General features: G+C 33.7%; 1 protein-coding gene across 2 annotated transcripts in view; it reads right to left on the bottom strand.

Annotated features, from left to right (window-relative positions):
- LOC140449896 (uncharacterized) overlaps window positions 1-22671 on the bottom strand; it is a 97653-nt gene that overhangs the window by 43604 nt on the left and 31378 nt on the right. The window contains exon 5 of one of the 2 annotated variants that reach the window (XM_072543311.1): window positions 8177-8370. The exons of the other annotated variant lie outside the window; for it this stretch is intronic. Within the exon in view, the coding sequence (XP_072399412.1) occupies window positions 8239-8370 (132 nt within the window). The 3' untranslated portion in view covers window positions 8177-8238. Of the gene's footprint in view, window positions 1-8176; window positions 8371-22671 lie in introns of those variants that run through there. 2 annotated transcript variants of the gene reach the window in all.

Here is a 22671-nt window from a genome sequence, read left to right as displayed (position 1 = left end):
GTCTTTTGTATTTCAAAATAATAATCTCAATAAATCACTGTATGACCGAGAACTGTCAATTTTGAAATACGTTTGTGTCATGTCTAATTGGCAAATATTTTACGTGTTTGGTTCATACGCTGGTGTATGTGAGTTCGAATCCCAATATGAATTTCCTTTTTATTTTTGAAATATTTAAAAACCCCACGTTAATTTTATTAAATATATGTAATATACGCAAAAATGCTAAATTTTAAATTAAAATGAAAATTTACAACATAATCCGAGTTGTTGGTTTTTGAAGTTATACTTCTATACGCGCGTTCGACTTTAAAAATTTGCACCTGAGTGAATCGGAAATTTGCACGAGACTAACAAGCCTCGATAGGCATGTTAAATTACAAATTAAAACTTGTAAATATCTCAAGAACCGTGGTTAAACGTTTTCTACCTTGTCCCCTTCTTCTTACATACTCCCCGGTTTGTCTCCAACGACTTACACAACGATGGATGGTTGATGGTGATTTACCAAATATTCCAGCAACTTCCCTGTACCTTCGACCATTTTCGATCATTGTTACGGCCCTAGCAATATCAGTCGGTATTAAATCACCCATTTTTACTTACTCTTTGCAATAAGAACACCACTGATTAGAACAAATCAAAAGAAAAATCACATCCAACAAACTCAAACAAATTAACTTATCAATTAAATACAAGTTTGTACTCGTTATCAACAGACAAACCGACTGTAAAATGTAAAACACAATACAAATAAACAAATTAATTTAACATTTTGACATTTAAGACTTTCTTATGACAAGGAGCATTCAAAGCTATGTAGATATAGTCTATAAAATACAAATATAAAGAAATATTGCATTAATAACTTGTTCCTTTAAATTTGCCGGTGTGTGTATTAAATTACTTTAGGCTTGTTTATTAAACTAAGCAGAAAATGAGGATTTATTAATGAAAAACATGACTAGTTGTTAACGTACCTAACTTTTTTATTATCAAACTCAAGCAAATGAATCAAAAAAGGGGTCAACCGAACTTTAAGGAAAAAACACAGTATGATTGTTACACCCGGTATAAAATGACATTGACCTGTCTAGCAACAATATTATTACATCGATATTCTTAAATAATATAACTATAACATACTAAAAAAATCACTAAAATCTGACAACAGGTTTAGGAAATTCGAGACATCTAACATGTCCCATTTTTAAGGTGTTCCGGTAATTTTGCCAGTATATATATATATATATATATATATATATATATATATATATATATATATATATATATATAAATATATATATATATATATATATATATATATATATATATATATATATATAGAAAAGAAATTTAATCTTTGCAGATTAGTTAAATAGTAAACTCTTAAATATTGGGGAAATCTGCAAGAAATACTCTAATGTGTATCAATTGTTTCGCCGAACGTTTTCGCCAAAGAGAATTAATTTGGCTTCTTCAGGGCTGAAAGAGAATAAATTATAATTAGCTACCATATATTATCTATTAAAACATTATTGATCTTACCGTAACTTAGAATTGTAGAGTTAGTATATTAAAAAACTTTGCTAGTAACATAGTGGTGTTTTTTGTTACTATGTGCAAAAAAAGTTTTTTATAAGAATTGAAATGTATGGTAGCTTCGAACTTGACACGTAAAGGCTTACCCAAGGTTAATCGAAAAACCCAATGCAACTACATTTAAAAGGAGGTAATTCTTTGAAATGTCGGCAATAACTAAATTTTTGATTTTAAATAGTTAAAAGTGAGGTTCTGTTTACGCCAGAACGTTTTAATGGTTATGACCCCTACATCCAGTTCACTATAGAGAGGGAAGATGGTAATTGGTCCGTCCCCTTTCTCGACATAAGGATGATCAGGGAAACCAACAACATCAAAATAGATTGGTATCAAAAACCGACCCATTCTGGTAGATACCTTAACTACAACTCATACCATAATAATTCTACCAAAGTCAACTTAATCAAACAGATGAAAAATAGAGTAACAAAACTGTCAGATCCTTCATTTCATACAAAAAACCTACAAATCCTACAGAAACTTTTTATTTCAAACGCTTATCCAACACCATTAGTTAATAAGATTTTGTTTAATACTATCCATGACGAAGATATTTCACCTTCCTTCGCGACTAACAATGCTGATCCTGATGTCTTAAGTGGGAACCCAGTCTCTGATACTCCTATAAACAAATATTTTTCATTACCATATTTCAGAGATATCACTCCGGGGTTAACAAGGATTCTGAAAAGTGTTGAAAATAGCTTTGGCAATAATAATAACAACATTAAACTTAATGTAGCTTGTAGATCAGCCCTAACAATTAATAATCTTTATTCTAAGATAAAAGATAAGACTCCCATAGATAGGCTTAGTAATATTGTCTACAACATTCCATGTCTCTCTTGCAACAATTCCTACATCGGTCAAACATCTCAATTATTAAAATCACGTATTACACTACACAAAAGTGATTCTCGACTTCACCCTGACCGTTGTGCATTAGCCAAACATGTCCATTCCACTGGTCATCTCATGGACTATACCAACACCACAATTCTCCACCGTGAGAACAATAAATCTAAAAGAGAGTTCATTGAAATGTCTTATATTTTTCTTAACGATTTCTCCATTAATGTTAAGAGTGACATCAAGAATCTAAGCGATATATACCACCTGTTACTTAAATCAGATACCAAGAACAATACTATATCACAGATTACTAACTTGACTGATATATCCATTAACAACTAACATACCTTTATAATTAATTTTCATTAACAAAAAATATATAACATTCCCTTGCTTTTCTTAGATACGTCTCAATAAGATTCAATAATACATGAACAATATAATATAATTAAATAAAGAAAATCAAAATAATATTTCCCTTACTGGGATTTAAATTCATTCGTTTTTACCAATGAACCTTAACGACATAAAGATTCATACCAATTATAATGAAGTTGTCAGCGCTTGCGTTCTGGCTTAAACAGAACCTCACTTTTAACTATTTAAAATCAAAAATTTAGTTATTGCCGACATTTCAAAGAATTACCTCCTTTTAAATGTAGTTGCATTGGGTTTTTCGATTAACCTTGGGTAAGCCTTTACGTGTCAAGTTCGAAGCTACCATACATTTCAATTCTTATAAAAAACTTTTTTTGCACATAGTAACAAAAAACACCACTATGTTACTAGCAAAGTTTTTTAATATACTAACTCTACAATTCTAAGTTACGGTAAGATCAATAATGTTTTAATAGATAATATATGGTAGCTAATTATAATTTATTCTCTTTCAGCCCTGAAGAAGCCAAATTAATTCTCTTTGGCGAAAACGTTCGGCGAAACAATTGATACACATTAGAGTATTTCTTGCAGATTTCCCCAATATTTAAGAGTTTACTATATATATATATATATATATATATATATATATATATATATATATATATATATTTATATGCGGGTAGCGGGTAGGAACTCCTTTGGACAGTCCTACCAGGGAAAATGAATCAATCCCTGCCCTCCGCAGATTCCAGGAGTTTCCTGACCCGGGAAACTAGTACCTGATTAGGGTCCCTTATCCAGGGTCACGGATGAAGACCACAACGGTATCCACGGCGGAGAAGAACATCTTCAGTACGGTGTGTATGGCGGAAGTGGCGACCCCCGATTTTAGGGTTCGTATAAAATTAAAAAGGGTGGACGAAACCCGTTAGCGGTAGATCCCGCAATTCGTCTAGGAGAGGGAGACTCTGAACCCAAACCCCTGGTCCTCCAGGTTGGGGGTTAAGGCATTGGGCTAACTCCCCAGTACTTGTAAAAAACATAAAAATGTTAAAAAACCCAATCACACGCCTCGGAATAGGACGGCACAACAAAGACGACATAAGCTTCGAAATAAACTAACAATCATGGGCGTATACGCAATAAATAACGACGCACTAGCCAACGTAAAAGACGCATTTTTTGAACAGCTTCACGAAGAAATATCGAAAATAAGTCAATCGCGGGAAGTAATATTAATAGGGGATATTAACAGTAGAGTAGGAAGAAAAGATGCGGATGAAATAGTAGGAAAATACGGAGACAACACCATGAACAACAATGGTGAAAGATTCATAGATTTATGCAACCAGAATCAACTCAGAATATTAAATGGGTACTTTCCACATAAACTGATACACAGCTATACATGGACTCAGGAAACACGAAACATAAAATCAATAATCGATTATATTGTAACAAAACAAAAAACCCGACTAAGAGTACAAGATGTAAGAGTTCAGAGAAGCTCAACATGCGGTAGCGATCACTATTTATTACGTTCAAAAATACACTTCCCAATCCGAAGACCACAGAGAGAAACACGCATAGACATAAACACAACAGAAAAGATACAGGAACGAAGATACAACATCAGAAGCCTAATTGAAGAAAGTACCCAAGACTTATTTAAAAATAGATTGGATAAGAAGCTACAAATTCCCGCCCCCAAGAATATCGACCAGCTATATAAACATATAAAAAACTGTTTACACGAAGCAGCATTTGAAGCAATGGGATACTACATAAAACCCAAGGTAAACAAACCATACTGGTGGGATAACGAAATAGAGGAAGAAATAAAATGTAAAAGACAACTATACCAACAATATTTAAGTTCTAAATCATTACAAGACAAAATAAAATATAAGGAAAAACAAGCAGAAGTACGAAGGAAAATCTCTAAGAAGAAGAACGAGTCTTGGGAAAGAAACTGCCAACGAATAAATACTTATCTAGGAGGAACCAGAAGCACAGAAAGCTGGAAACTGATAAAAAAATTGAGAAAAGAAAAGAATAAAGAAGTAATACAGAGCATAAAACCTGAAGACTGGGAAGAGTATTTCAAAGGACTTTTGGTAGAGAATAGAGTCGAATTTCAGGAACGTAGAAATCAAAACCAAGATAGAATTTCAATAGTTGGCTCGCCAATAAGATTAACAACAGAGGAAATTAAAAATGTATGTAAACAGCTGAAGAGGAACAAAGCACCCGGACCAGGAGATATACCCGGAGAATTGTTTAAGTACGGAACGAACAAATTGTACGAATGTCTTCGACAACTTTTTCAAGAATGCATAAACACAAGCGAAATCCCTACGGAATGGAAGATATCACACCTTAGCACTATATATAAAAAGGGTGATAAAAATAATTGTGAAAATTACCGAGGAATAGCTGTAACCGGATCTATGAGTCGAATATATGGAAAGGTGTTAAAGAACCGAATCGAGAGAGAATACTTGTATTATGAAGCAGAAGAACAAGCAGGATTTCGTACGGGTCGATCCACTATTGACCACATTTTCTCCTTAACCCAGATAATAGAAAAAAAGATGGCAAGGAATCAAGAGATTCATATGTTGTTCGTCGACCTACGGAAAGCCTACGACAGCGTTCCACTGAAGAAGCTGTGGCAATCAATGGAAAGCACGAATATTAATATAGAATTAATAAAAGCCGTCAAAGTGCTATACAACCAACCAATAATAAAGATAAAAGCGGGGACACAAATAACAACAGGATTTATAACATCAAAAGGATTAAAGCAAGGATGTTGCTTGTCTCCCACTTTATTTAAAATATACCTCGAAAGTGCTTTAAAAAGATGGAAACAAAAATGCAGGACAATGGGGATACCGCTCACCAATACTATGGTATATACGCTTAACTTTGCAGACGATCAAGTAATAATGGCTCAAGATTATGACGATTTAAACTATATGGCACGAAAATTAATTGAAGAGTATGATATATGGGGTCTAGAAGTAAATAAAAAGAAAACCGAATACCTGTGCATTGGAGCAGAACAAAAAGATCTCATATTAGACGATAACACTACGATAAAGCACTGCTGTGACTACAAATACCTAGGTATCACTATTTCACAAGATGGAACATTAGACAAAGCCATAAGAGAGAGAAATACGTCAGGGAGAAAAGCCATCACAATATTAAACACCATTTTATGGGACCAATCCATCAGCAAAGAAAATAAAAAGAGGATATATGAGACTATAGTAAAAAGAAACACTTTATACAGCTGTGAGGTATGGCCACTGAAAGAAAGAACACTGTCAACGCTGAAAGCGACGGAAATGGATTTTTGGAGAAGAGCCGCAGGAAGATCTAGAAGAGAAAGGATTACCAACGAACGCATTAGAGAAATAATGGGAATCAAACGAACAATCACAGATGACCTAACAACAAAACAACTTATCTGGTTCGGACACTTACAAAGAATGGACGAACAACGAATGCCAAAAGAAATACTAAAGTGGCAACCAGAAGGAAAGAGAAAACGAGGTAGACCGAGAAAAAGTTGGAGCGAAGGAATAAATAAAGAACTGAGAGAGAGGGCCATAGAAGAAGATCTATGGAACAACCGGTCTAAGTGGCGATTGGAAGTCGGAAAACGGCGGAGAACGTTATGAACCGACAAGTAGTAGTAGTAGTATATTTATATGTGTGTGTGTCTTACAAGTGAACGTACTTAATAGCAACAATGTAAGTTTACAACAAATAATGTGTTTACTCAAACCTTCACCACGTGTGATAAGGAGGGCAGTAGATGCTACCGCGCAGTGAAACAGAAGTCAGTGTCACTGCCGACCAGGAACAATAGTAAATAGTTAAAATTATCGGTAGATCTTCTCCGGATGATTGCATACCGGAAATATAGCTGGGGCCTACTCTCGGGAGCGCCGATGTTGCTTAATCATTGCAACTAGTCATTTGATTCATAGTACTGGCAGTTAGATGGGCTTGTCTGAACAACGTAGAAATAATTTTCGTTAAGTATCTTTTTAATATCTTTTCTGAAGTTGTTCGATTTCTTAACATTTTGTTCACATACAGTTCTGTAGCTTCTCTGAAGTTTTCTAATTACTTTACTGAACCTCTTGTATTCAGTTGAATTCGTTTTGTGCTTTCAGTGCTCATTCACGAGGTCTACGATTTCTTGCATTATCTATTATTTCTTCCTGTAATTTTTTGTGAATACAATGTCCTCTTTTTGTTTTTAAATCACTCCACATCTTTCAAAGTTTTTTGTACTGTCAAAGTTGGCTATCGTTTATATTTCTTTCTCGATCTTAAGACTTATCTTTTTCTTTCTTTAAAGATTTTTAGTTAAGCGCTGTGTACTTTTCTTGTCCCTTTTTCTCTTTTCGAAAGCTTTTTAGTCTAAGGTCCACTACAACTGGATTGTGCTCGCTTTAAATTTCACGCCATTTGCTTTCACAGCTCAAAGTAGTGGTCACATACAGAATCGTCCAAAGATCTTTACCGCAGGGCTATATTACGAGTATAACTACCTTTTTTTTGATTTTAAATTGGAAAAAAATAAAGAGATAATAGGTATTTATTATAAAATACATATATTTACAAATAATTGTCTTCAAGTAGCCAAATAAGAGCCATGGATTTTAATAAAAAGACTATAGCGATAAATAATTTTTTGATATCTATACAGGGTGGGACCTCCGAGAACTGTATCGATTGATTATGGAAAAACTATGGTTGGTAACATTTTGATAGGTAATAGATTTCATGCTTCATATTTTATGTATAAGTTCAATTTATTTTTGGTTATTGAGGTTTGAAAAGTGGCCATTTTCAGATTTTTTACAGTTGTGACATCCAAACGGTTTGATTTAGAGTGAAACAGTTTGCTCATTCCTATTCCAACTTTTCATAAGCTAATCAACAGCTGGTGAAGCGGACAACCCTATGCGTTTAGTCTGCATAAGAAAATCATTACCATATCTTAGTCCTACTGCATTCTCAGCGTGAATTTCACTATAGATACGTTCAGGAAATTGTAAAGTACACTCTTATTAGCGATTTAAAACTATATAAGCAGACATATCAATATGGATTTGTGCTGTAATTTATGTACATCAAGTACATGTTTTAGTACAACATTCGATCGTACAAGACTTTGTTTACAGCAATTATGAAATTAATTCTTAAGTGTACTATCACCACGATTCAAAATTATTAAGCCATCTAAGACATTCGGTCTTATTACAAATATATTTTTTTCGCAAATTTCCAGTAAGTAGGTACCTATATTATAAAAGTTTATATTTTTAACATTAATGATAACTATACTTATCAAATAAGATTAATATAATATTTAATTTACAACAGAGTTTCCATTTCGTCGTCTTCTTCATAGGGGATTTTCCCTTTGCCTTTCATATAATCCTCATAGGTTTCGAAAGTATGTCTGCGCCACCATGTCACCACTAGTCCTGCGAAATAACACGGCACCTATAAAGGAAAACAAATGAAAATGCCACACGACACAAAAAGAAACAAATAGGAACTCATTTCGGCGATTCTGCACATTTCTTTGTGCTCTGGAAAATGTTTGCCATTTGTCAGATTGATCCTTTAACACTCTAGTTTATAAGACACGCTTCAATACCGACAATAAAAATCCAATATTTTTTATTTACAAAATTACTTTAGCCATCGATGTAGTATCAAGAAATATTGACATACTACTTAAAGGTCAGTATACAAGGGTCCACACACGCTCTTCAATAAAAAATACTACTAATTTTGAAATTTCGATTTGACTTAAATCCCATTATACAAAAGTGCTTTCTAAAGGTTGTAGAGCTTTGTAAAAATGACGCCATAACATCGGTTTAATTCAAATATTTTCAAAACAGTTGTCTTTTAAGTGATAGTATTCTGATTTTATTCATTATTAGATATTATTAGATTTATTTAGTCGAATTTAGGGGAAGGTGATACACAGTGAGACAAAAAATGAATTATTGGTGATATAATTTTTTTAATCATCGATAAGAACTGGCAACTAAAGCCATAATGATTTTTGGTATTTTATGTATCGCTTCCACAAATATAAAAGCCTGTAATTTTAATTATTATCCTATTCTTCCACTCTTTCATCTGGGTCTAATAAACAGCTTGAAACTATTCCTAAAACTAATACACAGCTTGATGCTATTTCTTCAACTAGTTCACAGCTTGTCGCTATTCCTACAACAAGCTTTTACACAAAGTCTGCTACGCCTTCCAGAAGACGTTGTGCAGAGCTTGGTGTAAAAAGAAAATTATTTGAGAATAAGCCCAATCCATCAATTCCTTCCACATCTTGGTCTTCAAGAACATCTCTGCTAACACCATATGATCTTTCTCGTGAGCCATTATTAAAGAAAAAAAAATCCAATCGTGGGCGTAAGCCAAGTAAGTTTTTAGTGATAACCTCTTCAGCTTACAAAAATAATTTGATTCAATCTCTTAACAAAGACAAGGGGAGCAAAATGAAGTAGGAAAAGGCAAAGAAAAAAGAAAAGGGAAAGAAGCAAAAAAAGAAATCGGGTTCTAGTAGCGAGGATGAGGAGGAATATGTGCCTGCAGACGATGAGAGCCATTATAATGAGTTTTCTTCTACACAGCCTTCACAAGACGCAGCTGACTTAACGTGTATGTTTTGCGAAGCACTTTTTTCAGAGGATTATCTTGGTAAAATATGGATCAAGTGCTTCATGTGCCATTTGTGGGCACATAACGAGTGCGCTGGGTCTGAAAAAGAAGAATATGTGTGTGACTTTTGCAAATAGTTTTTCCCCTAGTAAAAAAAAGAAAAAACAAGAATATAGAATAATACGAGGAAGATTGAAAGCTCTGTGTAAAAGGAAAAAGAGATACCACAATGAGTTGAAATTAAAAAAGATAGAAGAGAAGTTTAAAAACAAAGAGGTGAGGTCGTTCTATCAAGAAGTTAAAAACATGGGAAAAGGTTACCAAAGCCACTGTAGTTATATGAAAGGTAAAGACGGAAATTTAATTAGCGGTCCGGCAGAAATAATGACGGAATGGAAAAAAATTTTGAAGAATTATTAAATAGTGAGGTGGACCACGAAGCCGTAGACAACTGGACGGTTGGAGAAGATGCGATAGTTAAAAGGCAGCCTACAGAGGAGGAGGTGGTGACAGCAATACAAGAAATGAAAAATAACAGAAGTTCTGGTAATAATGACATATGCATAGAAATGATCAAGTTTGGTGGAGAACAGCTACAAAGAAAAATATATCAGCTTCTAGTGCAAGTATGGGAAAAGGAAATAATGCCAAGAATATTGAGAAATAAACTAAATTGCTACACGGAAAGAATCCTACATAAGTATCAGGTCGGCTTTAGAAAGAACAGATCTACTGTAGACCAAATCTTCTCATTAAAGGAGATACAAACGACTTGTTATGAAGGTAAAGTTCCCCTGCATGTTTTGTTTGTGGATTTTAGACAAGCATATGATAGAGTCGGTAGAGTCAAAATGTATCGAGCAATGGAATATTTGGGTATACCAAAGAAACTGATCCGGCTAGTTAAAATGACACTAAATAACTCTACGTGTGAAATTGCTTGGCAGAGTCACATATCAGATCAATTTACGGTTGCAAAAGGCTTGAGACAGGGAGATCCTTTATCCACTACATTATTCAACTTAGTGTTAGAAACTGTAATCAGAAAATGCAGCATGAAGGTGAAAGAAACGATCATGAAAAATGAGCACCAGTGCTTGGCATTTGCTGACGATCTAACGATTCTAGTAAAAACCGAGAAAGAATTAAAAAGAGTTGTGAAGAAAATCATCGAAGAAGCACAGAAATTCGGATTGGAACTAAATGAAGACAAAACCAAATATATGATCATGGGAGGGATAGAAGGGAAAAAAGAAGACTTTAGTGTGAGGTCTGTAAGTGGTAAAAGCTATAGTTTTAAAAGGGTGGACAAATTTGAATACCTGGGTGTAGTTTTCAATGAAAATCGAAAAGAGAAATGAGAATAAAAAAGAGAATAAAAAATTAGGTAGTTTAAGAGGCCTACTGAACTCAAAATACGTTTCTAGATAAGGTAAACTTAGAATATATAAAACAGTAATTCGACCCACAGTAACATATGCCGGTGAGACATGGACATTAAATAAGAAGCAAGGAGATACTCTGGAAAGATGGGAAAGGAAAATATTAAGACGCATATTCGGAGGACGGAAGACAGAAGATGGTTGGGAGAGAAGAACCAACAATGAATTAATGGCTTTATATAAAGAACCTACCATTACTAAGTTCGTCAAGGTACAAAGAATCAGATGGTTGGGACATGTGGAAAGAATGGCAACAAACAGAATGCCTAAACTAGTAATAACCAGAAAATTAATCGGCCCCAAAAGAAGAGGTAGACCCAGAGCGAGGTGGATTAGTAAAGTGGAGGAAGACCTTAAACACGTGAAGGTGAGGGACTGGAAAAGAAAAGCACAAAATAGAAGCGAATGGAGAAATATAACCTGTACACCAGGTCCTTCAGAGTAGCTAAGAATATTGTATATACATATTTAAGTTAAAGTTTTGTTTAAAATAATTGTAATTAGTTAATATTAGGATTATGTTTTAAAAAAATGCCCTAGGCCTTAACGGCCTGTTGTGCGTAAAAATAAAATAAAAAAAAAAAGAAAACTTGAGAAAATCAAACACATACGTCATTGCCTATGAGTTATTTGATATATTGTTTGTATTTTAGATATTAATAGTATATTACTTTATGAGGCGGAGAAGCATGACTTTTCTTGACGCGCCGAACGAAGTGAGGCGCGTAATAGAGGGCAAGTCAAGAAAATTCGCTTCTTTGCCGAATAAAGTATACTATTTTTTCTTCAAACGTAGCAATTTTCAACCATAAATAGTACAATTCATACGCTATTTTTACTCGAAATTAACTGTGACAACTATCAAAGTCATCTAGATGTTAGAAATTAAAATAATTAAGTCGTCGGTGGGATTTGCGTCTCCCTGGTTACAGTTGTTTGACAGTTGTTTGCAATTATTAAAGACAGCTTATTGTTGTTGCAACCGCAAGCGCAAATTTAGTGCGAAAATGGAAAACCTAAACGAAATTGAGTCCGCGGCTAATGATGCAGTAGCACGTTTGGGGCCCAAGTCCGATAAGAACGATAATGCTCCAAAAATTTTAAACCCTCATGATTCGCCAACATCGGGAATGATTGCTGAAAGTTGTTCTCGACCATCAGTATCATCAACAATTACCAATGCGTATCAAGAGTCGGGAACATTTTTGCACGGTTTCAATTTTGAAAATGCCTCATTAACTAATTGTACTTTTAATATTACTATAAATAAAAATGATGTTTAATTGTTGTTAATGACATTTGTATTGTTGCTTTGTGACATGTTTCATATTGTTGCCATGACAACATTTTTCCCTCCGCCGTAAAGAAATGGGAAAAAAAAACTGCTGCCGGCGGAGACATCAAACTTTGACAGGATCAAGTTAGATAAGTAATATCATCATTATTTGACGTTTGAAGAGAAAATATATTTGTCACGCATTTATTTCATTTCACACAAATTTGAGAGACATTTTTCGGGGTAGCCCATATTTAGGATCATTATTCAAACGACGCAAAAGTACAATTTTTCATCATTTGTACATTTAAAACAGTTATATACTTTTTAATCAATTTGGACTTTGGGCAGGTTATAAGTAACTAAATATAGGTATTCTTACGTACCTCTGCAATTGAAATATAATTTTTATTTTTTTTTTCATAAAGAAATACAAAATAGGTAGCCCATATTTGCATCCTTTCCTCTACCAGTTAAAATACCATGTTCCACATAAATACTTTAGTGAAGCGAACAATTTGTTTGTCAGTCAACATTAGTTTTAGGAATGAGTTTCTTGTGTACAGCACGTTTGCAAATTCCTAGTAAATTTCTGGCTCCGGAGATAAACAAATAAGTGTATATTCAAGATTAGATTCATGAAGGAATTATTTCCAGCTTTAAACTGCTTTCGATCTGTTCTAAATTTTAGTCATTATTCAGACCGTCTCCCTGACTCAAACTTGAGTGATAGGGTTGATTTTAAATTGTGTATTTGACTCTCTACAGGGCAGATACTAATTCAATTAAGAAGTATAATTACGTTTTAATTACAAAAGGGTTTCATTAATTATTTCGAACATTAATACTGGAATAATAATATGTTATTTGTTTTACAATTTTCACTTTATTCGTATTCGTTTCTACCTTATTTAAAGGATGATTTTGTTTCTCAAGAAATACCTTAGGGAAAGTACGTACTTCTGATAGAATTATTTTTTGCGGTTAAAACGCCTAACTGGAGTTTGCAGGAATACTAACAGAACAAATTAACATCGAGAGTAACTGGTTTCTACTCGGGATTATCATTATTAACCTTTACTCGTCCATTGCTGAACATAGGTCTCCCTCAGCTCTTTCTATCTGTTTCTGTCTTGTGCAGCTTACATTTCGTTACTGCTAACACGCTTTATGTTGTATAAGCCTGATGGAAGGTGTAATAAATAAAACAAATACTATCTTGAGTAATTGTATAAGCAACAAGTATATTAACTTCATATGCCAGTAACCTAACCTAACAACCTTGTCTAATCTAATAATCTGTCCCCTGTAACATCCTGTCATACAATCTTGTTACCAACATGAATAATATGATTGTCACTTGACTGGGTATCATATATCCCCTTTTCTTTTTCCTTATAAGTTTAGCTTACAAGGTTTTTTAATTTGTCTCCCTGACCTTGTACAGTAAGTATTATTATGATTTGATGTTTCGAGTATATGATTATTATCAGGGATTAAAACTTCTGTTGTTTGATGTTCCTGATGTGTTTCAATACCTTCACTGTCTGACAATTCATGAAATAAACTACCATCGCCACCCAGATGATGATCATCACCACAGTCTACAACATGTTTATTTACTGATGATCTTATGTGAGATCTGTTTCTTCTGATAATGTTTCCACTGTCATCTTGCAGGATGTATGATCTAGGCGATTCGTGTTGATTCAAGGTTTTTGCAGACTTCCAGGTGTTATTACGGTGATCAAGGACTGTTACATCCATGTCCCTGTTCAATGGCTTCAATATTGTTGCATTTTTATTAAAAGTTGTCTTATTTAATTCTTTTTTAGTTTTCATTTTCATTTCAACATTTTCACACAAACATGGATGCAACAAATCAACTGAAATTGGAACTTTTGTTTTACATCTTCTGCTCTGAAGACTTTGTGGTGGGGAGTATCCCATACCTTTTAATGGATAATTTCTATAATTTATTAATGCTGACTGAAGGTCTGCATACTTTCTTTCATCTATGGTTTTCCTTAACATGTTTTTTGCAATTGTATGCAATTATATGGTACATTGTCAGTTACAAAAAAATCAGGTGATCCAAATCGTGCAAAAACTGTCTTAATTTCAGCAATTACTGAATCAGCACTTTTGACCTCTAACCAGTTAGAATATGAGTCAAATAAAACTACGTAACTTTTTCCAGCATATGTGAAAATGTCGGACCCAACCCTCTCCCATGGCCTTTTAGGTAGTGGATATGATAATAGAGTTTGTTTTGGTTTTTTTTTAGCAAATTTTTCACAACTTTTACATGCCCTTATGTATGTTTCAATATCCATCGCCATACCAGGCCAATAATAAATTTGGCGTGCTAGTGCTTTTGTTTTTTCTATGCCTAAATGTCCCTCATGAAGTAATCTTAGAACTTCTTTTCTTAATGAAAAAGGAAGAACTAATTTATTGTCTAGAAAAAGGTCATTAGTTATAAATAGATTCCCCTTTAGTTTGGCAAAGTGTCATTTTCTGGAAATTTATATTTTTGCTCTGGCCAGCCACTGATGATAAAGTCAAAAACCACTTGTAGTTGGGGGTCTGCTATTATCTCTTGTCGAAACTGATTTTTTTGTTCCGCAGATAGCGGTAAATCATTGACAATTGAATGAACGGCAAACTCTATCCCCGTATCAACAGATCTTTTGTTATTTTTTAGAAATGCCCTTGATAGTATGCCAGATATGTACATGCTTTTTTCTGGTTTGTACGACACAAATAAATCATAATCTAATAATTTAAATCTCATTCTCAGGATTCTTAGTGAAATCGACTGTAAATCTTTTTTAAAAATTGATTCCAGTGGTTTGTGATCACTGTGGACTTTTACACAAGCTCCATAGACAACGTAGTGAAACCTCTTTACAGCAAATAAAATAGCTAGAGTTTCTTTTTTAATTTCAGCATACTGCTGCTCAGTTTTTGTAAGGCTCCTTGGTGCAAAGGCCACAGGTCTGCCTTCTTGCAACACACATGTCCCCAATCCATCTTTTGATGCATCTGTTCCAATTTCTGTTGGTTTCTTTGGGTCAAATACTGCCAATATTGGCGAGTTAGTCAACAGATGCTTTAGTTGATCCAGTGAATCTTGATGCTCACTTGACCACTGCCAATATACATCCAATCTTGTTAAGTTTCTTAACGAGGCAGATATTTTTGATAGGCTTGATACAAACTTGGCTACATATTTTACCATTTCTAAAAATCTTGCAACATCTTGTTTGCACTCTGGTGTGGGCATGTCTAAGATTGCTTTGATATATTTATCACTTGTTTTCACACCATCCTTTGAAAATATCTGACCCATGTATTTAACATTGCTTTGTTGGAACTGTACCTTGGACTTATTGAACTTTATGTTGTATTTGATAGTACAGTCAAGATCCCTTTTTAAGTTCCTGTCATGTTCTGCTTCTGAGGCAGCAGTGACAATTAAATCATTAAAGTAAAGGCCTACGCCTTCAAGATCTCCAAATATTTCAAAATTCTTTTTCTGGAATACTTCTGAGGCTGAGCAGATACCGAAAGCCAGTCTATTAAATTGATACCTACTAAATGGTGTGCCGAAAATCATTAAATCTGCACTTTCATCATCCAGCTCCACTTGACAATAACCATCCTTCATGTCTAAAACGGTGAAAAACTGTCATCTACCAAGTAGAGTTACAATTTCATCAACAGAAGGAATTTGAAAGTGTTCTTTCTTGATGGCCCCATTAAGTTCTTTTGGATCAAGACATTCTGTTGGTTTATCTACCTTTGTTATGACTCCTTGCGCTTCAAGATCACGCAGTTTATTTTTTAAATGTTTTCGTAAAGCACGTGGAACCCGTCTTATGGTGCTTATTCGAGGTTTAGTACCTTCTCTCAAGGTTATATGGTGTTTTGTTGGAAATTTTCCTAGACTTTCAAACACATGTGAATATTTTGTTACTAGATCATTTAAATTGTTAAATTTAGAACTTACTAATGAATCTACCCGTTTGACTAAATTTAATTCTAGACATTCCTTAAATCCCAGCAAAGGAACCTGATGTTTTGTACTTATCTACAACTAAAAAAGATATATCTTTTTTATCATTTTTGATAACACAAGTTAATGTAACTCTACCTACAGTTTTAATTTTGAACTTTGAATCCCCATACGATACTAATGATATATTAGATTTACGGATATGTGCTGTTGGGGCTATTTCTTTGAGAATACTTAAAGGCAATGTGCTTACCTCAGCTCCAGTATCTAATTTAAAAGACACAGGCTTATTGTTAACATAAATATCAACCACATATCTTGTCCAACCTCGTGTTTACATTTAGAGTTTACTGACCTGACAAAATACTGATACTCACTACTTTCACTCTCACTTTCTGAACTGTGCACATCACTTACACTAGCTTCTGTTACTTGATGCACTTTCTTCTTCTGCTCTTTCATCGCCTTTCTTGGAATTTCCGGTTTCCTTCTCACATTGCTCCCACTAGGTTTATGGTCTTCTCTACAAACTTTTGCAAAATGGTTATGACCTTGACACTTAGCATATGTTTTACCCCAAGCAGGTCATCGATTGTCTCTCAAATGATTATATCCACATCTAGTACACAGACGATCACATCTTGGTTGTCTTCTTTGAACTGCATTTATTAATAACTCATTTTGTAACATTTTAGACTGGTCTTTACTTATTTCTATCGCTCGACATATGTCAACTGCTTTCATTAACGTTAACTCTGATTCTCTGAGCAGTTTTTCTTGTGTTGTTTTGTTGTGTATGCCCATTATTATTCTATCTCTGATCATCTGGTCTTGTTGGCTAGACTCTGTTGTTTTATTGGCTTTCCGTAGTTATGTAACAAACGAGTCAAATTTTACGCAAGTTACTGTTCTGTCTTCATTTTCGTCAAATGTGAAGGCGTTTTACAGGTCTAATGCCTTGTCGCCCACTAGACTTAAGAAAACTGCCATCTTTATACTTTCTGGTTTGGAGATTAGGTTCGTAGCTATCATAAATAGATCAAACTTTTGGCTAAATTTGCGCCAGTTTTCAGATATATTCCCATCTAATACTAGAGATTCAGGTGGCTTAAACGTGGATTCCATGATGATACCAAAAAATGATACTCACGTGTTACAAGGTTACAGTTGTGTACATATCCCAACAAGAAATGTTTTCACCACGGAAGGATTATCACAGATGACACCATGTATAAGCCTGATGGAAGGTGTAATAAATAAAACAAATACTATATTGAGTAATTGTGTAAGCAACAAGTATATTAACTTTAAATGCCAGTAACCTAACCTAACAACCTTGTCTAATCTAATAATCTGTCCCCTGTCACCTCCTGTCATGCCATCTTGTTACCAACATGAATAATATGATTGTCACTTGACTGAGTATCATACATATGTTATTCCTAATATATTAAAATTCTTAAATAATGTTAGTCATATTTTTACGTTTCACATTGTGTAATTGGAATGAATTAATCAACCTCTCCAACGTAACCAATTATGCATCCAGATGAATTAATTACTACTATTTTATTATAAAGCTTCAGGTAGTCAGTTCATCTGGTTAGTGGGCGGTCTCTGCTCCGTAGTGCTTATTGCCTTGACCTTCACTGGACAACATGTTTTGTCCATCGGTTGTCAGATAATCTGGAGAAGTGCTCTACCCAATTCTATTTTAGCGAAGTGTTATAGCGTCTGAAAAGGTTTCTACAACCTCGTGGATTTCAGTTCTATTCGTAGTGATGTTTCCATCTTTGTATCTTATTCTTATATATATATATATATATATATATATATATATATATATATATATATATATATATATATATATATATTCAGGGATTCTACAGTATTCACTGCCTTCCCTCGCTCAACCGTTTCCATCTCACTCTGTTGTCCCATTCTCCATCGTTTAGGCCTCTCTTACTCATGGCGACCTTAAACTTCGTTCCTCCAGGATTTTTGGGGTCGTCCTTTTTTCCTCCTTCCTATGGGGCTCCATTCGGTTATACTCTTTATCCATCTGCTGTCGCGAGTTCTTCTTACATGTCCATACCACTTTAGTCTTTTTTGTTCTATATATGTTAGTATGTCTGTTTCTATTGATGTTCTTTGCTTTATTTCGTCATTACTTCTCTTATCCATTCTTGTTACATATACATTTATATACAGGGTGTCCCGGAAAATAGTGCGTTTCTTAAAGGTATGGGCTGAGTGTAGCATATAAAACAAAAAAGTCTTATAACATTTTTTTATAAAGTCAATCGTTTTAAAAAAAATATATATTAAATTTAATAAATTTGATTAGTGTCCACAGAAAAGCAAATACATCCGGCAACGTTGCGCTCCAAAAGGTATGGGCAGAATGCGATAGTTTAATTTATTTTGATACAGAAAAGGTACATTATTTGTAAACAGTTGTAATTACCCGTAGCTCAAGAATAAATAGTATTGTCATGTTTTCGATTCGCGAGTATCACGATATGTTAATTAAGTACGGTGAAGCCCACTGTGACAGTAATAGGGCTGTTAGACTTTACGTTGAACGCTATCCCGAACGACGACATCCTAATGCCCGAAGTTTTGTGAACGTGTCCCAAAGGTTATTAGAGACGGGTTGTGTGATACCTAAAAAAACTAGCGGTAGAACACGAAGTAACCGTAGACTAAATGCAGAAGATGTGATTTTGGATATAGTCAGTAATAATCCAAGAGTAGGTACTCGATCTGTGGCTAGAATGGTTGGCATTTCAAAAAACATTGTTCACAAGACATTTACGGAACAACTGGACATCCTTACCATTACCAACGAGTGCAAGATTTACACCAAGGCGATTTATCTCGAAGATTAAGATTTTGTAGATGGTTTCAAAACAAAATCGCCAGAGAACCCGAATTTCCGTGCAAAGTGTTGTGTGCAAATGAAGCTTGTTTTACGAGAAATGGTGTGTTTAATTTTCACAATTGTCACGTGTGGAGTGATGAAAACCAGCATGCTATACGTAGGACAAATTTTCAAAAACAATTTAGTATAAATTTATGGGCTGGGATTATTGGTAATCGTCTGATTGGACCGTATGAACTTCCCAGAAGATTGAATGGAGAATCCTATTTAAATTTTTTGCAGCATGTTCTACCGATACTTCTTGAAGACGTTCCGTTACAAATACGCTCTGAAATGTGATTTCTTCATGACGGGGCTCTAGCACATTTTACGAGACATATTAAAGATTTCCTCGACATCACTTTTCCTCGTCGTTGGATTGGTAGAAATGAACACGTTCTGTGGCCACCCAGAACACCAGAATGCAATGTTATGGACTTTTATTTTTGGGGACATCTAAAATCATTAGTATACGACAACCAGGATGAAATTAAAACAGAAGCTCAATTGCGACAACGAATTTTTGATTTTGCTGAAATAATCAGACATAATTTACATACTTATAATATTAAGAATAATTGGATTCGTCGAATAAACGCGTGTATCTGTGCAAATGGTGGCCATTTCGAACATTTATTGTAATAATAATTTTCCATGTAGGTAAAAACAGTATTCAAACTTTAATTATTAAATATTTAATAAAAACAAATACATGCTTTTTCTCTATCACTGTTATCAGTATCAATACATATTATGCCTAACGGTCGATGATTCATGATAGCTGATTTACAGTAATTAACGAAGAATAACAAGGAACGCAACGTTGCCGGCTGTATTTCCTTTTCTGCGAACAATAATCAAATGGATTAAAATTAATTTTTTTTTTGAAAACGGTTAACTTCATAAAAAAATGTTATAAGACATTTTGTTTTAAATGCTGCAATCTGCACATATCGTTAAGGAACGCATTATTTTCAGGGACACCCTGTATATATATATATATATATATATATATATATATTTTATATATATATATATATTATATATATATATATATATATATTTTATATATATATATATATTATATATATATATATATATATATATATATATATATATATATATAAATATATATTTATATATTATAATTTACTATCAGAGAGAGGTCTCTGGACTTCTTGTTACTTCGTATAGATGTCGCTGCTAGCGTACCTGGCTGTTATTTTGGTTATAATAACCAAATACTAGACTGCATTTCATTTCAGTTGAACTTCCACAAGTGCTCCTGATGATGAGTTGAATAACTCGAAACACGTGTAGAGCAATGGTGGAGTTCCGATTGAAATGAAATGCAATCTTTTACTTTCATTTAAACGTCTTTCTCTACGTACGTAAAGAGCGAAAAAGATAGTAATTTTCAAAGGTGAATCGTAGATGCATTTTGAAGTAAAAGGACTTCTAGCGTCTTTAAAAGTCTCTAGTAAGAGGCTTTGAATTTGCGGTTCATCTAATTTACTATCAGAGAGAGGTCTCTGGACTTCTTGTTACTTCGTATATATATATATATATATATATATATATATATATATATATATATATATATATATATATATATATATATATATATATATATATGAACCGGCAAAAGTAATAACGAATATTTGACAAAATTTTTAACAGGGGAGGAAAACACTATAGTTTTTATACTGCCGTAAATATTCGAGTAGTTTCGATTTTGTCCGTGCTATAATAAAGTTCTTATTTTAGTGGATTGAAAATATTGTTTTTTATCATAAAACGACTTCACTCAACTTTGGATGAGATGAATACGGCTGTGGACCTTCTTCAAAGTGGCAGGTGGCAAACTAATGTAGCTGAGCACATGAGAGTCTCCCTAAGTGTTACAAGTCGATTGTAACGACGTTTTGTGATATTGGACCAGCCAAACGCCATCCAAGAGCGCTCTACAACTGCAGCTCAAGACCGATTTTTAGTGTTAACCACTAGAGGCCAACCAACAATTACAGTACCTGAATTAGTTAGCAACTTGCAGTGAGCACACCAGGTGAGCAAAGGCAGTGATACTCTACGAAATCGTCTTCATGAAGCCACAGTTAAAGATTATTTAGATGTCCACCTTTCTTCAGAGACAATCTCGCTGCAAGGTTAAAGTGGTGTCAAGAATATCAAAATTGGGATGCAAATGATTGGGCTACAGTTTTATTCTCCGACGAATCTAGTTTTGGATTTTATCCAGATTCTCGTCGAGTAAGAGTGTGGAGACGATCTGGAAATGTAGAACGATTAAGACATGTCCAGCAAGTTTAACACATACATAGGTGGTACCGCTATAGGTGGTCCTCTTCGACACGTTGCACGCCTAGTGACTGACTGGCTTGCTAACGAAGGTATTGATGTGTTGCCTTGGCCAGCAGAATCCCCGAACTGAATCCCGTCGAGCATATATGTAACATACTTTAACGAAGAATTACTCCACATATGGGTAACATATACACGCCATTTTGTTTTCGAGAGCGTCGGATAGAAGATTGGACAAACGTACCACAACAGGATATCGACAATCTTATTTTGTCTATGAACGACAGATGTAGAGCCTTAATAAACCAGGGTGGACGCCATAATTTGTATTAATTTTATTTTTTTTATTACGGCCATATTTTTTAACCTTATTTTTTTTAATAAATTGTTATAATAAATTATAATAAATGATTTCTAAGAATGTCCCTAGATTTTTTCATATATATATATATATATATATATATATATATATATATATATATATATATATATATATATATATATATATATATATATATATATATATATATATATAGTTATGTACCTATACATATACTAAATTTTAAAGTTTTAATCTTAAATCGTTTATGTACATAAGTATTCTTTAGCAGTAATTTATTCAAGTCCCCTGGGATCACGCTGATGTCAGTATTTGTAAGAAATGTTTACTTTCCCAAGATTCCCTTTATTTCAATCAGTTTTCTAAAAGGATTGGTTCGTAAAATACGGGTAAAGTGATTTATATCGCCTGTCGTTTAAATATTTATAAGTTTGCTAGTGGAAAACAAAGTAGCAGCAGAATTTAAGTTAAGGATACTTTTCGACAATTCATTATATCTTTAGTATTTTTCATATAAAAATGCGTGCACGTCACAACTGATATAAATTGACGTCACTTATATTTAAAATTTCCAGAACGTCAACCTTAGAGTTTAAATTTTCCTAACACAGCTAATAATACGAAACCCATACGGAACTGCTCGATCTTTCATAGGCGTCAACATGGTATAATAATCAGAAAAATGTAATCATCATTATATTGGGAATTTTAGAATTTTATTAATTAAATAACCAAAAACATTTGTTATTATTAATAATATAAATTTTATGAAATAACCCATAAGTCTAATAT

This window comes from Diabrotica undecimpunctata, chromosome 9 (assembly GCF_040954645.1).
Source record: "Diabrotica undecimpunctata isolate CICGRU chromosome 9, icDiaUnde3, whole genome shotgun sequence".
NCBI lineage: Eukaryota > Metazoa > Arthropoda > Insecta > Coleoptera > Chrysomelidae > Diabrotica > Diabrotica undecimpunctata.
Note: the sequence above shows the minus strand (reverse complement) of the source record. Positions and strands in the feature narration are given on the sequence as shown.